At 44.3% G+C, this 12,201-nt stretch overlaps 1 protein-coding gene across 5 annotated transcripts in view; it reads right to left on the bottom strand.

Moving 5' to 3' along the window:
- The window catches only part of MGAT5 (alpha-1,6-mannosylglycoprotein 6-beta-N-acetylglucosaminyltransferase), a 358,323-nt gene that overhangs the window by 155,080 nt on the left and 191,042 nt on the right, over nt 1-12,201 (bottom strand). For all 5 annotated transcript variants that reach the window (XM_037068662.1, XM_037068737.1, XM_037068872.1 and 2 more), the window contains 2 exons: nt 2,328-2,404; nt 1,264-1,353 (listed from right to left, as the gene is read on the bottom strand). In XM_037068662.1, coding sequence (XP_036924557.1) covers nt 1,264-1,353; nt 2,328-2,404 — 167 coding nt within the window. The remainder of the gene's footprint in view (nt 1-1,263; nt 1,354-2,327; nt 2,405-12,201) is intronic.

The raw sequence follows: 12,201 nt of genomic DNA, 5'->3' as shown, positions 1-12,201 counted from the left end.
AGGTGCCCTGATTGGCAGCTCAATTGGTTGGAACATCACGCCCATACACAGAAAGGTTGAGGGTTCAATCCCCACTCAGGGCGCATACAGGAGGCAACTGATTTGAGACTTTCAACGGATGTTTCTCTCTCACACTGGCATTTCTTTCTCTCTCTCCTCTCCTCCCCCTCCCTCCTTCCCTTCTCTAAAAATCAATAAACATATCCTTGGGTAAGGATTTAAAAAATTGTTTTAAATAAAAAAGAGAAAAAAAGGCAAAAGTAATTAGTACATTATGTAAGTAGATAGCTAACTCAACCAATAAGCACATGAAAAGATGCTCAAGCATCGATAATTATTAAGGAAATGCAAACCACAGCCACAATGAGAGTCCCTCACCTCCATTAAGATGGCTACTCTCAAACAAACAAACAAAAAACCCACAAAACAACAAGTGTTGACAAGGATGTGGAGAAACTGGAACCCTTATGTACTGTTGGTAGGAATGTAAAATGGTGCAACCACTTTAGAAAAAATCAGGAAGTCCCTCGGGGAGAAAAATATCAATTACCATGTGATCCAGCCATTCCACTTGTAGATATATACTCAACGTCCCCCCCCCCCCGCAAAACTGAAAGTGGGGTCTCAAAGAGCTACATGCACACCCATTATTCGCAATAGCTAAAACGTGGGAGCAACCCAGTGTCCATCAACAGATGAATGGGTTAAGTAAAATGTGGTATATAATACAACAAAATATTGCTTGACCTTAAAAAGAAGGAAATTCTGACATAGCTACAACATGGATAAACCTTGAGAGTGTTCCACTAAGGAAAATAAGCTGATCACTAAAAGAAAAATACTGCATGATCCCACTTATATGAGTCCTTGGATTAGTCAAAGTCACAGAGAGCAAAATGGTAGCTGCCAGGGGCTAGAAGAAGGAGGGGACAGAAAGTTACGGTTTAATGGGCAGTTTCACATGGACAGGATGGGGGGTTCTGAAGACGGGTGGATGGTGGTGACGGGTGCACAGCAATGTGCGTGCATTCAGTGTACACTCAATGATTTAGAATGGTTTTTAGAAAAAAATTCGTTAGCTATGCCTGTTTTCTGTCAAATTAAAAAAATGTCACTCTATGTGGGGTGCAGAGGAGAGTAATAAAGAAGAAAAATCACAGGTCTACCATGTAAAAACAATACACATTTTCAAGCTCTTTGAATTCTAGGCTTGTCTGCAAAAACTACTTAACCACGCACATCTACCCCTCCAAAGCCACTCACCTCACTGAGGTAAATAAAAAAAGAGCAGGTGGACCCATCCACTCCGTAGTCTGCGTAGCAGGGATCCGAGCGCCACATATCTTTCATCCACTGAAACAACAAGAGCCAGGTAAGAACATCTCTGAACAGCCTGTTCTCGGTGACCCTGCCCATCTCCTGACAGTGGGAGAGAACGTGTGCATGGCTCGAGTGCAGGCCTAAGCGCAGTCACTTAGCTGTGGTCAGGATGACAGACTCAGCTCCTGCATGATCCACAGACACACGCGGACTTGGGCTGGGCCTTGAGATGTGCTCAGGGTAGAGAGGTCACGGGCACATCAGACAGTGAAGCCCAGGAGAGGCAATAGCTAGGAGAGTTTTGTCATGAGCAAGTGCCTCATGGGACCCTTGCATCAAAATCCCCTCCCCAGAAAGCTGGTTTCAGCAGCAGGAGCACAGTGCCAGGAAGGCAGCGCACGAATGAGCACGGGAGTCCCACACAGAGACCGTGGAAGTGTTCCTGGGGCTGGGTCTCACCACCCTAACCTTACTCCTGGACCAAGACTCTTCTCTGGCAACTACTGAGCAGGGGAGTGGTCTCCCCAGTGACAGGCCATGTAAATAAGATTTTTAAAAAAATATTAAGACTGGAAAAGTGGCCTAGTGTCTCTGGGTATTCAACAGCAAATGCAAATGTGACATTTAAATGACAATCTGGAGACCTTGGAGGTGGGCCTAGGGACTGAGAGAAAGAAGCTGGACACTAAATAATGGCAACCCCTTGTCAATGGCCCTTGAAAGATCACCTGCTGGAGGCTGGGAAAGCAAGGGAAAGGCAGCATCAAAGACACAGCAGGCGCCTGAAATGGTCTAGGCTCTTTCAGTCCAACCAGTCAGAGCCACTGTTGACTGACCTCACAGAGTTGGCAGTGGCAGGGAAGGGTTGTCATGACCACAGCCCCAAACAGGCAGGACTGAAACAGCCCTTAAATGACTCCCTTAAAGGGCTCACTCACCCTCTAAAGAAGGGTGAGTTAGTGCCGAATGAGGATGATGGAAATGAATGCTCAATACTTCAGCCTTACCTTGATTTTCCCCTCACAGTGGGGGTAGCCATCCATAGGAGGCAATACACATTTTTCTTGAGCTCCATTAATGATATCTGTAAAGAATGAAAAAGAACAAAGGATATATGAAGTTCATGAAACAAAGCCTAGTACCCTTGCAAGCAAGGGACAACAAGAGAAACTGAAAAGAGAACTGCAGTGGTAGCCGTGCGCTGACCTGTGCAACCCCTCAGCTAGCAAAAGGTCTGACTGCTGTGCAGTGAGGACAGCCCACCTGCAGGATGTGTGTGGCCCAGTTTGAATGGGTGAGCTACATCAACCAGAGTGGTTGCTTGGAAATCTACAACTGGGAAACTGAGAAACCAAAGAAGTAGGGAGCAGGAAATAGAGCCAAGGGATTAGGAGGGCCCTCAGGCTGGCAGGGCTGATGTCGGGCCATGCTGACAGGCTGAGCCCACGAGTAGCTTCGTGAAGACATGCGCTAGGGCTGAGGCAACCGGCAGGAGACAGGGGTGAACAGAGTTAGTGGGCGGAGGAGCAGAAAGCCATTAGGTACTATGAGCAGAACCTCTTAGGGACTCAGGTCTTAAATTTCCTTGAAGATCTCCTCACTGCTTCAATTATTTCCTCACTGTAAGCTCCCTTTCAACTAGCTAGCTCAAATGGGCTCCTATTCCTTGTAACTACAGAATCAAATCAAAAAGAATGCCTTTAAGAAGTGTGTGGTTTAGGGGTGAACAGCAGATGAATAATTAAACAACTGAACAACGGAACACGATGGACATCATGTTCGGGAGGGGGAAGGGAAGGGTGCCCGCCCCACTCTGAGAGTCAAACAAGACCTCCCTCTTGAGACCAGCTACAGCTTAGCTGAGATGTGAAGGGGAAGTAGGAGTGAGCCAGGAAGAGAGACAAGGCAGAGACGGTGTTCAGGAACTAAGGTGGTTGGCTGCAAATGCAGGGACCGGCTCTGACTGCAATGACACTGGGAGGTCAGACAGGAAAAGCAGGCTCGACCCAAATCAGAAAGACCTCAAGTACCAAGAGAGAGACTCTGGTCCTTATGCCAAGGGCTTGGCAGAGCTCTGAAAGGTTTTAAGGAGGGAAGGTTACAATCAGGTTTTTGTTTAGGAATGTCCTAAACAAATGGATGTCCTAACATACACTTGAGTTGTATGTTAGGATAACCCTAAATGTACTATACTTTCTGGACCTACTATATCTTCCAGATCCGCTTGGAAAATGTCACCATTACTTACTGCTAACAGTTTTCTATCTTTACAAAATATCAATGAGAAACTGGATCCCAGGTCACAGTATCATTTGACAGTGGTATGTAAGTGATGTCGGCAGCTGCTGGGGTTAGAAGGGAGGTTAGTGCTAAAGGGGGGGGGGGGCTAATTGTATCTTTTCTGGAAAATCGGTTCTTCTGATCATCTGAAACAGAGAAATTTTGACCTCTTGGTTCAGTGTTTTCTAGTTCCTAAGGAAGCAGAAAAATTAGTATCTTCCTTAACACAGATGAAAGCAGTGCCATGTAACAGTTCACATGGAACGCATTCATCTCGTCAGAGCCTGTTTCCCCACCCATAGGCTGGGAATACCTACACCTCTATTTCACCCAGCTCTTATTTAATAGGCTAATATTTGTAAAGTCTAGCACTCCTAACAACCGATAACACTGAACAGAGCAGATGCTTCAAGTTGGCATTTGCTAAGTAATTCGACACAGCCGTCAGTCACTATACCCAAGAAAGCAGCATTTCAAATGCACTGCCGCTGCTGAAAGCACACTCTCTCTCACTTACTTGTACGCCAGCTCCACAATCCACTTATCAAACGGACTGCCTCACCAGCGATTACTGATGCTTCTCAGTGACTATGGCTCCTACCACTATTTTTAATTCGATTTTGCTTGGCAACATTTTACCAAGCAAATAAGCAGCAGCAGCAGAGGTTGTAAGAAATTAGACTGAGTAAAAAACAGCTGGGAATTGGGGTAATCAAACATTTAAGGGGAGGCTTAGGGTGAAATGCCTCCCTTACTTCACGTAGTATTCCAGTTCCAGATGTTCAGAGCCAGAAGTCACCAAAACTAGAAGCTACTGAGGTGCAGGTGTAATGTGAGAGGTGAAGAGAAATTACTGGGTGGTTAAACTAACAGGTCCATGAACATCTGCAAGCAAAGCCTGGCTGCTGTCAATGTGTGTCCTCTTCACTAAGAGTTTTAAGGAATAAAAATGTTACGTCAAGAGTCAGTGAACACTGACCATAAAGGACCAGATGATCAATGTTTGAGGCTTGGCAGGCCACATGGTCTCTGTCACAACCACCTACTCAGGCTTGTACCAGCAATGCAGCCCTGGCCAATAGGGGGAAGAATGGACATGGCCGTGCTCCAGTAAAACTTTATTTACAAAAACAGGCACAAACCCCCTATATCTGCTATGCTAAGAGAGTTCCAAAATGAGGAGCCTCATTTCTGCCAAGACCTATTGAAATGACTTTTTTAAGGCTACCTGCAGGATCCTCTGCCAGGAATGCCCTTCCTCTCGCTCCCTTCTGCCTTCCACTCTTTCTCCACTCAGGAAAGCCCCTCGTGTGAGACCCCGCTCAAGCCCCGCCTCCAGAAGAAACAGTCCCAGTCTTTCCTCCCCACACTCAGTCAGCATTCAGTGCCACCCTGGCTACGAACAATCGCGTGCTCTTCCCCACTCCCTCCCCCCCTGCCCATTTGTCCGTCTTGCCTCCTAAGCCTTGAGGACTTTACGGGAAGGTGATGACTTTCTGCCCTGTCACCAGGCCCTGGTAAGTACTGTCTGACTGAGGAACACACCCGTGTCCCACGGGCACTCTGGGTCTGCCTCTTTGCTCGGAGAACTGAGCCGAGACCCCCGCCAGGCCAGCCTTTTTACTGCTTCTCCAACCAGCTGTTTGTCACCTCATCCAACAGGGTCTCCTCTGCAATCCCATTTTCTTACGATGAACCTTCTACTTAGTCACAGTGATAGGGATGAATACACAATGAATTCCAAAAGCTCAGTTTAGTGGCTTGAGGCCCTGGGGTAGGAGAGATCTATGAAAGGGAGAATCAGGTGCTTCCAGCTGCCTCCCCAGCGTGGGCCAGGGCTGCTCCGAACCCCAGCACCAGTGACAGGCTAAGACCCCCATCACCTCACAGCTCCTCTCAGAGGACAGCCCCCCATTCTGCTTTCATCACAATGAGAAAGATCCAAAACATAATGTTTTTGTTAGCTGGTGTCCACAGGGTACTTTCCTACCTGTGGAAGAGCCTCCAATTTAAGTTTGGCTGAAAACCAAAAATTCAGGTTAATGTTACTGCTTTTCAGGGGAGATTTACCTTATTGTACATAAGGCTCCTTCAAAAGGAGGAGACAGGATTCTGCCAAGATACATTACTAAAATCTTTTCCCTGCTAGTCACCCCATGCTGTCCAGCACCCCATTTTTTAAAGGGTGAAGGGGCAAGGGAAGAAGATGTTAATGTAAGCAACGAAGCTTAGCTCTTACTACTGCTTGGGATCCAGTTTCATCCCTCACTCTCACACACCAGCCCACGCTGCATCTTTTGCTGAAGACCTGGCTTCTGCACTGATCCTGTGGTACTGTCAACCAGGCACTACACAAGGGGCAGACAACACAGGTGTGAAAACTCTGTTGTTTTATCAGTCACCAGGACTCACACAATGTAGGAGGGGCTAAATACCAGGTTTAATCTAACAGTACACTTTCCCTGTTCACAAAAATGATTGTTTCTGGAAGGACATGGATGGTACGAGCAGAAGCAGCCACAGATGTCACAGACACGCCCAGGGTAGGCTGTTTCTGTGAAGTGTGGAGCCAGGGCCCCCCGGCAGTCCTAATGCACAAACACAGATTCGATACATGTATTTGGAAGCCACAGGGACAGAGATAGGGAATCCCACACCCATTTTTTGACTCATGCTTTCCTTTGCCTCTGAGGAAGGAAGGAAAGTGGGGAGAGAGGAGGGCAGGGAGGACAGAAGTGACGACGGCTCAGGGAGACAGTGAGGACGGTGAGAGGGCGACACAGGGAACCAAGGTGAATGAGAACTACCTCCCTCGATACAACAGCTGCCTTTCCAAAGTGCTGTTGCATGCATGACTGCATGGTGTGGTACCCATATCCTCCTGAGAAAGGCAGTTGATTATCTACTAGTTGGAAAAAGAGAAACTTTAAAGTCCTCAGTGTCTGCTTCCAAACTCAGCCTGCAGTCACTTGGAACATCTCCAGGAGCCTGCTGTTTGCCATGTGCTGAAATGTCAAAGCCGCATCCCTGAAAGGCACGCTCTGTCCTCAAGGAGCTCACCACAGCGCAGGATGTGGGGGAGGTGGGACCACACACAACAGAGTGAGGCAGCATGTTCCTGGGAGGTGAGACAACACCCTCAGTGCCAGGGCCCAGTGCCCGACACAGTGCCTGGCCACTGGCAAATCCATAGTATATTTTTTAAACTAATGAATGAACAAATGTAACAAAGGAATGAAGAGCCTAAGTTCTAGAAAAGTGTAGAGGGGAGAAAACGTCACAGAGGAAAGGAGTGGGAAATTCTCATTTGGAATCACTGAACCAGGAATTCCAAGTTCTGGACCACACGCTAAACACAATGGGAAGGAACTTGGGTTTGACATAAAGGAATGGGGGGTAGGGCAGAGAAACACAAATCATTTCTGATACAAAGAGAGGGGAAGTGGTTTGTCTCCGGTGTATTACGGGCATTCACACCTCGTTGGTATTTAAAAAGAGAGGCTTATGGTTTTGCTAGTTATGATCTTAATGATTAATATGTGTCTAAAATTTTGGCATCTCTAAGCCACACTGGAAGAAAATTGGTCTTGGGCCACACATTAAATACACTGCGACATGTAATTGCAAAAAAAAAAAAAATCTCAGGATGTTTTAAGTAAATTTATGATTTTGTGTTGGGCTGCATTCATAGCCATGCTGGGCCACATGTGGCCTGCAGGCTGTGGGTTAGAAATCCCAGTGTGTGACTACAAGATCCACTGGGTACCACACAAGGATGCTTTATCTTTCAGCTTTTATGTTTTTTAACACATCATCAACTATTAATACACAACATCATAAAACACCCACCTATTAGAAACTTATTTAAAGTCAATGATAACCACACCTCACTGCTGAACTAGAGAGACCAGAAACACGTTTTATAGAAAGAGGCCCAAACAAACCAGGCCAGCAGTCAGGTGTCGCCTGCCATCCCCGTTCTGCGCAGAGAAGAAGCAGGTGTTTGTTTGCAAGCAGGCTCCGCACGGAAGACACTACTTCAAAGTGAGAGTTCACTCTGCCAGACAGCCTCCTTGTCAGGCTCATTTTTCCATACATTAATTACAGCGAAGATAACAAGTTCTTTTTAAGAACTTGTTGAATGTGGTACTGTTAATTTCTTATTTAGAGCTGGCCATGCATCTGAGGGGTTAAGGGTGTCTACTTCTTTCATCATGGCTGTTTTAAATGAGGGGTGAGGAGGGGAGGGAGAAAAAGTAGGTTTTAAAAAACCCCTCAGAAATCGCAAAAAAAAAAAATTCCCATCTGTCTGCCCCAGGAAGTTTCAGGAAATTGAGTTCAGTTTCCTCATCCAGTTCCTCTGCCAACAACTAAGATAACCATCTTCATGAATGAGGGCTGAATGCAGCCCAAACATACCCCACACGTATCTCCTCTCAAAAGATAAAGGGCCCCCAGTGATTCGTTCGGTGTGTTGGATAAGGCAGTGTTTCTCTTGCAACAGCTGAGAGGAACATGCGGCCTCAGTTATCAGATGGTCCCGTAGGGCGCCCACAGGAGCACGCCGTGGTGCCAGGCTGTCCACGCCAGCCAGGAACCGGCTCAGCCTGGAGACCAAGCTCCTGCCAGAACCTCCATCACTAGCCTTGCACCAGGAGTTAAGAGCAATAAATCGGACAGAAATCAGCCACAGTGAAATACATTCTCCCATTAAAAATGACCTCACCAGTCATTCTCAGCTTGGCCAATATTCACTTAGGGCCACTTTACATTGGCGTTAGGAGAAACATGATTTAATTTCTATAACCGAGTCAAGTACACATGACCCAGAGCCAGGGCCCATCAAAGGCCCATGCAGGGAGCTACATCCTGCAATGGGTGAGACCTACTCACACACCCTCAAGGACGCATACCAGGCACCTTGAAAAGAGTTGCTTATTTCATTGTTTTTGTTTTATTTTTCACCTAAGAAGCTGGAAATGCGATCTTTGTACCAAAAAGTTTTAGAGCTGCAAGGGACTGCACTTTTCCTGATTCACACAATCAAGGCTCAGAGAAATGAAAGGCCTTGCTCATTCACTGACTCAGCATAATTCATTAAGCACCTCCCATGTGCAAAGCATTCTACACATTACAACCAGACCTTTGTCTTCTGAGTCAAGATTACTTACAGTTTCTAGGTATTAAAAGGCACACCACTGCCATCACCACCACCTTCATGTGCTGCACTAGAAGCCTAACAGGTCAATACTGAAGAATAAAAACCTGGGGCTGCACTACTGCCCATGTACAAACACCATGGGCATGAAGGAAGTTAACAAGAGAGTCATATTCAGTACACACAGGTTCACAAGTATGCACCACTTTTTGAGAATGGAACTGATATATAAAAAGAATGAAGTTGTGAGGATTGCCACGGACAAAACACACTGCCAAGGATAATCAATGTCATAAAATTTCAAATCACAGTGACAGTCAAATAACCCTGGATTATTTATGCTGGCTTTTGTCATACCCTTTGTCACTAATTTGTCATTTTGCAGGATCCTGCAAAAAATAATAATAAATGACAGATGGTATTACAAAGGGCAGCATAAATAATCTAATATTAATATGCTAGCATTAATAAGGTTTTTCCTTTTGTCATAGAACAGCATTAAAAAGCAGGGCCCAGGATTAAGATTCTCAGTAGAAGGGTTGGGGTTTACAAGAATGTTGCATACACAAAGACCAGCCCCCCGTCCCGAGAAACCCCAGGCACTGCTGTAACAGAAGCATGTGAGAGTCCCGGGAATGCTCAGGCAGAAAGGCTGGTCGTCTCACACCCAGACACATGCATGTGCAGCCGGCAGAAAGAGCTGGGGATAAATACCTGCTACTGCCATGAAAAAATTTAAAAAGCTCACCATTCTTGGTCACCAGGGAAATGTGAATCAAGACAACAATGAGATGCAACTTCACCCACTGAAAGGGCTGTAATAAAAAAACTCGGGTAATAACAAGCATTGGTAAGGATGTGGAAAAATCAGAACCTTCAAGCACTGCTGGTAGAAATATTAAATGGTGTAGCTATTCTGTAAAAGAGGCTAGTATTGCTTTAAGAAGTTACAGTGTTATCTGGCAATTCTGATTCCAGGTATATACTCAAGAAAATGTAAAACTGTGCCAGCACAAAAGTTCACAGTAGCATTATTCATAAGGGCCAGAAGTTAAACAGTAGAAATAAACCAAAAATTCACAAATTGATGAATGAATAGACAAAACGTGGTCCACCCAGACAGTGGAATATTATTTAGCCATTAAAAAGGAATGAGGTAGTGATTTGTGCTACAGCATGGATCGACCTTGAAAAAAATAATTTAAGTGAAAAAAGGCACTAACAAAAGACCACATATTACATGAAATATCTAGGATAGGCATCTAGAAAGACAGAAAGTGAGTTAGTGGTTGCTTAGGACTAGGGAGAAGGGAGATTGGAAGGAGGGTAATGATAGTTAATAGGTATTGAATTTCTTTTTAAGGCAATGAAAATGTTCTAAAATTGATTGTGGTAATGGCTACACAACTGTATGAACATTCATAAAGCTACTGAACTATATGAACTGTATTATATGCAAATTATATCTCAGTAAAGATATTATTTAAAAAAAACCCAAAACCTGTCACTGATTCATTCAACAAATACTGCTGTACTTAAATGAGCATCTGCAAATAGTATGTAAATAAGAGGTGAAGGGCATTAAGAGGTACAAACTTCCAGTTATGAAATGAAAAAGTCACAGGGATGCAACACACAGCATAGGGAATACAGTCAATAACACTGTAGTAACTTTCTATGGTGACAGATGGTAACTAGCCTTACTGTGCATGCCATGACATACATCATCACTATGATGCACACCTAAAACTAACAGGGTATCCAGGTATGATTAGTACACACATAAATTTTTTAAAAAGGGTTCACCAGTGCTGTATTTTCAGAAAACATGTATACATATATATTTCTGTATATGATATTTTAAAAAATAACACACAGTACTGACAAGATTCTGATGCATCCTCAGTCGTCTATTTAGAGTTAAGAACTATACTGAGAAGTAGGTGGCAGGTGTAATTCACCTGCAAAAGTTCTCAAGTTAGGGGCCTAAGGCAAGGTTCACACCTGTTCTCCAGTGAGCAAGGTGGGGCACAGCCTCTCCTGACCCGCCCCCCACTCACGTGCAGCAGGTCTCCCAGGAGAGGGAAAGGAGCACTGCGCCGCCCTCTTCCTGCAACAGCGACACGCCCCGGAATGGGCAGCACACTCATCTTCCTTCTCCCCTCAGACAATGAGTGCTTCGGTTTTTCTTCTAAAGCACAGTTGAGTTCAGCACAGCTCACACATTTGTGACTGTCCTTATCAAACTGCCAGAGGTACCTGGGGTTTGAATTTTGTTAAGGAAACTACAGAAATATATATACATACATGGATATATATAATATATATAATATATATGATATATACTATAATATATACTATATATATATAGTGTGTGTGTGTGCGTGCATGTTAGTGTTTGCAGTTCTTTCTTGAAACTGAAGAAGAAAATAAAGAAATATAGAATTAACAACTATAGAAGGCAGGCTATATCCCTAAGCTATTTTCATTGTACAAACTGCCAAAAATAGGTGTTATTATAGAGTGCCCCCTTTCTGAATCAATTGTTAGAGCTTTTATGCAGCTGCTGGTGAAAAACAGGGATTCGAACTGGCCACCCAGACACCACTGGGCACAGAGGAAGTGCTCTGATTATTCTTTTAATGGAGATCAAGACAAATTTTTTTCACTCTCTCATATGAACTGTGTTTTTCATTTTGTTTTGTTTGCTTGATTATAGCTTCTCTTCTCCCTTATTAGCATGAAAAAGTAAATTGTAAGTTAATTCAGAATTAAGATGACACCTTGATAATAAACTTTTGGTACTTAAAAGAGAAGTAGAGAAAAAACAAAAAATGGAGCCAGAAGGACAGAATGTTGAGAACACCCAAAAGTAGACTAAGCCCTTGCATATACTTGAAGAAAGGCTGAGAGAGAAAATTTTTAGGTCTCATCTGGTTTATCCAGAGTTGCATCAAATCTGTAAGCCCACTGGCATAAAACATATATACACTATGCCTGTTAGATATATCCTTGGCTAGGAATATCTCTCAAAACCCAGGTTGTACTATAACTTAATTCCTTTTGCCTCTCCTAAGCCTTAGCAGGTTTTCTTTCCTGTGAAAAGGAAACATCCCTGGTACTAATTAAGGCCATGTAAATTTGGACACTGGCATGCAGCTTGTGAAGTTGACAGAATAATGTGCATATTCTTAAATGTTATGTGTTACCCTGGGATGCTATTCATCTGCTAAACAGAAAAGGCTAATACATGTATGAATGCAAGTTCTTTATAGTATGAAACACAAAGGTTTTCAATGCCCGAATATTTGTTTCAGGAAGGGGTCTGTGCCAGATGGGGCTGTGGTTTTTGAGACAGTTCCTGGAGGGCGCTGGCCCTCTGGTGGCTGTTACTACCTTAAGGTCTTCACCAGATACTGTTCCACTGTGCTAGTACCCAGAAC

This window comes from Sturnira hondurensis, unplaced genomic scaffold (genome assembly GCF_014824575.4).
Source record: "Sturnira hondurensis isolate 20B ecotype Veracruz unplaced genomic scaffold, ASM1482457v3 Scaffold0000256, whole genome shotgun sequence".
NCBI lineage: Eukaryota > Metazoa > Chordata > Mammalia > Chiroptera > Phyllostomidae > Sturnira > Sturnira hondurensis.
The sequence above is the reverse complement of the archived record's forward strand: the minus strand, read 5'-3'. Positions and strand labels throughout refer to the sequence as shown.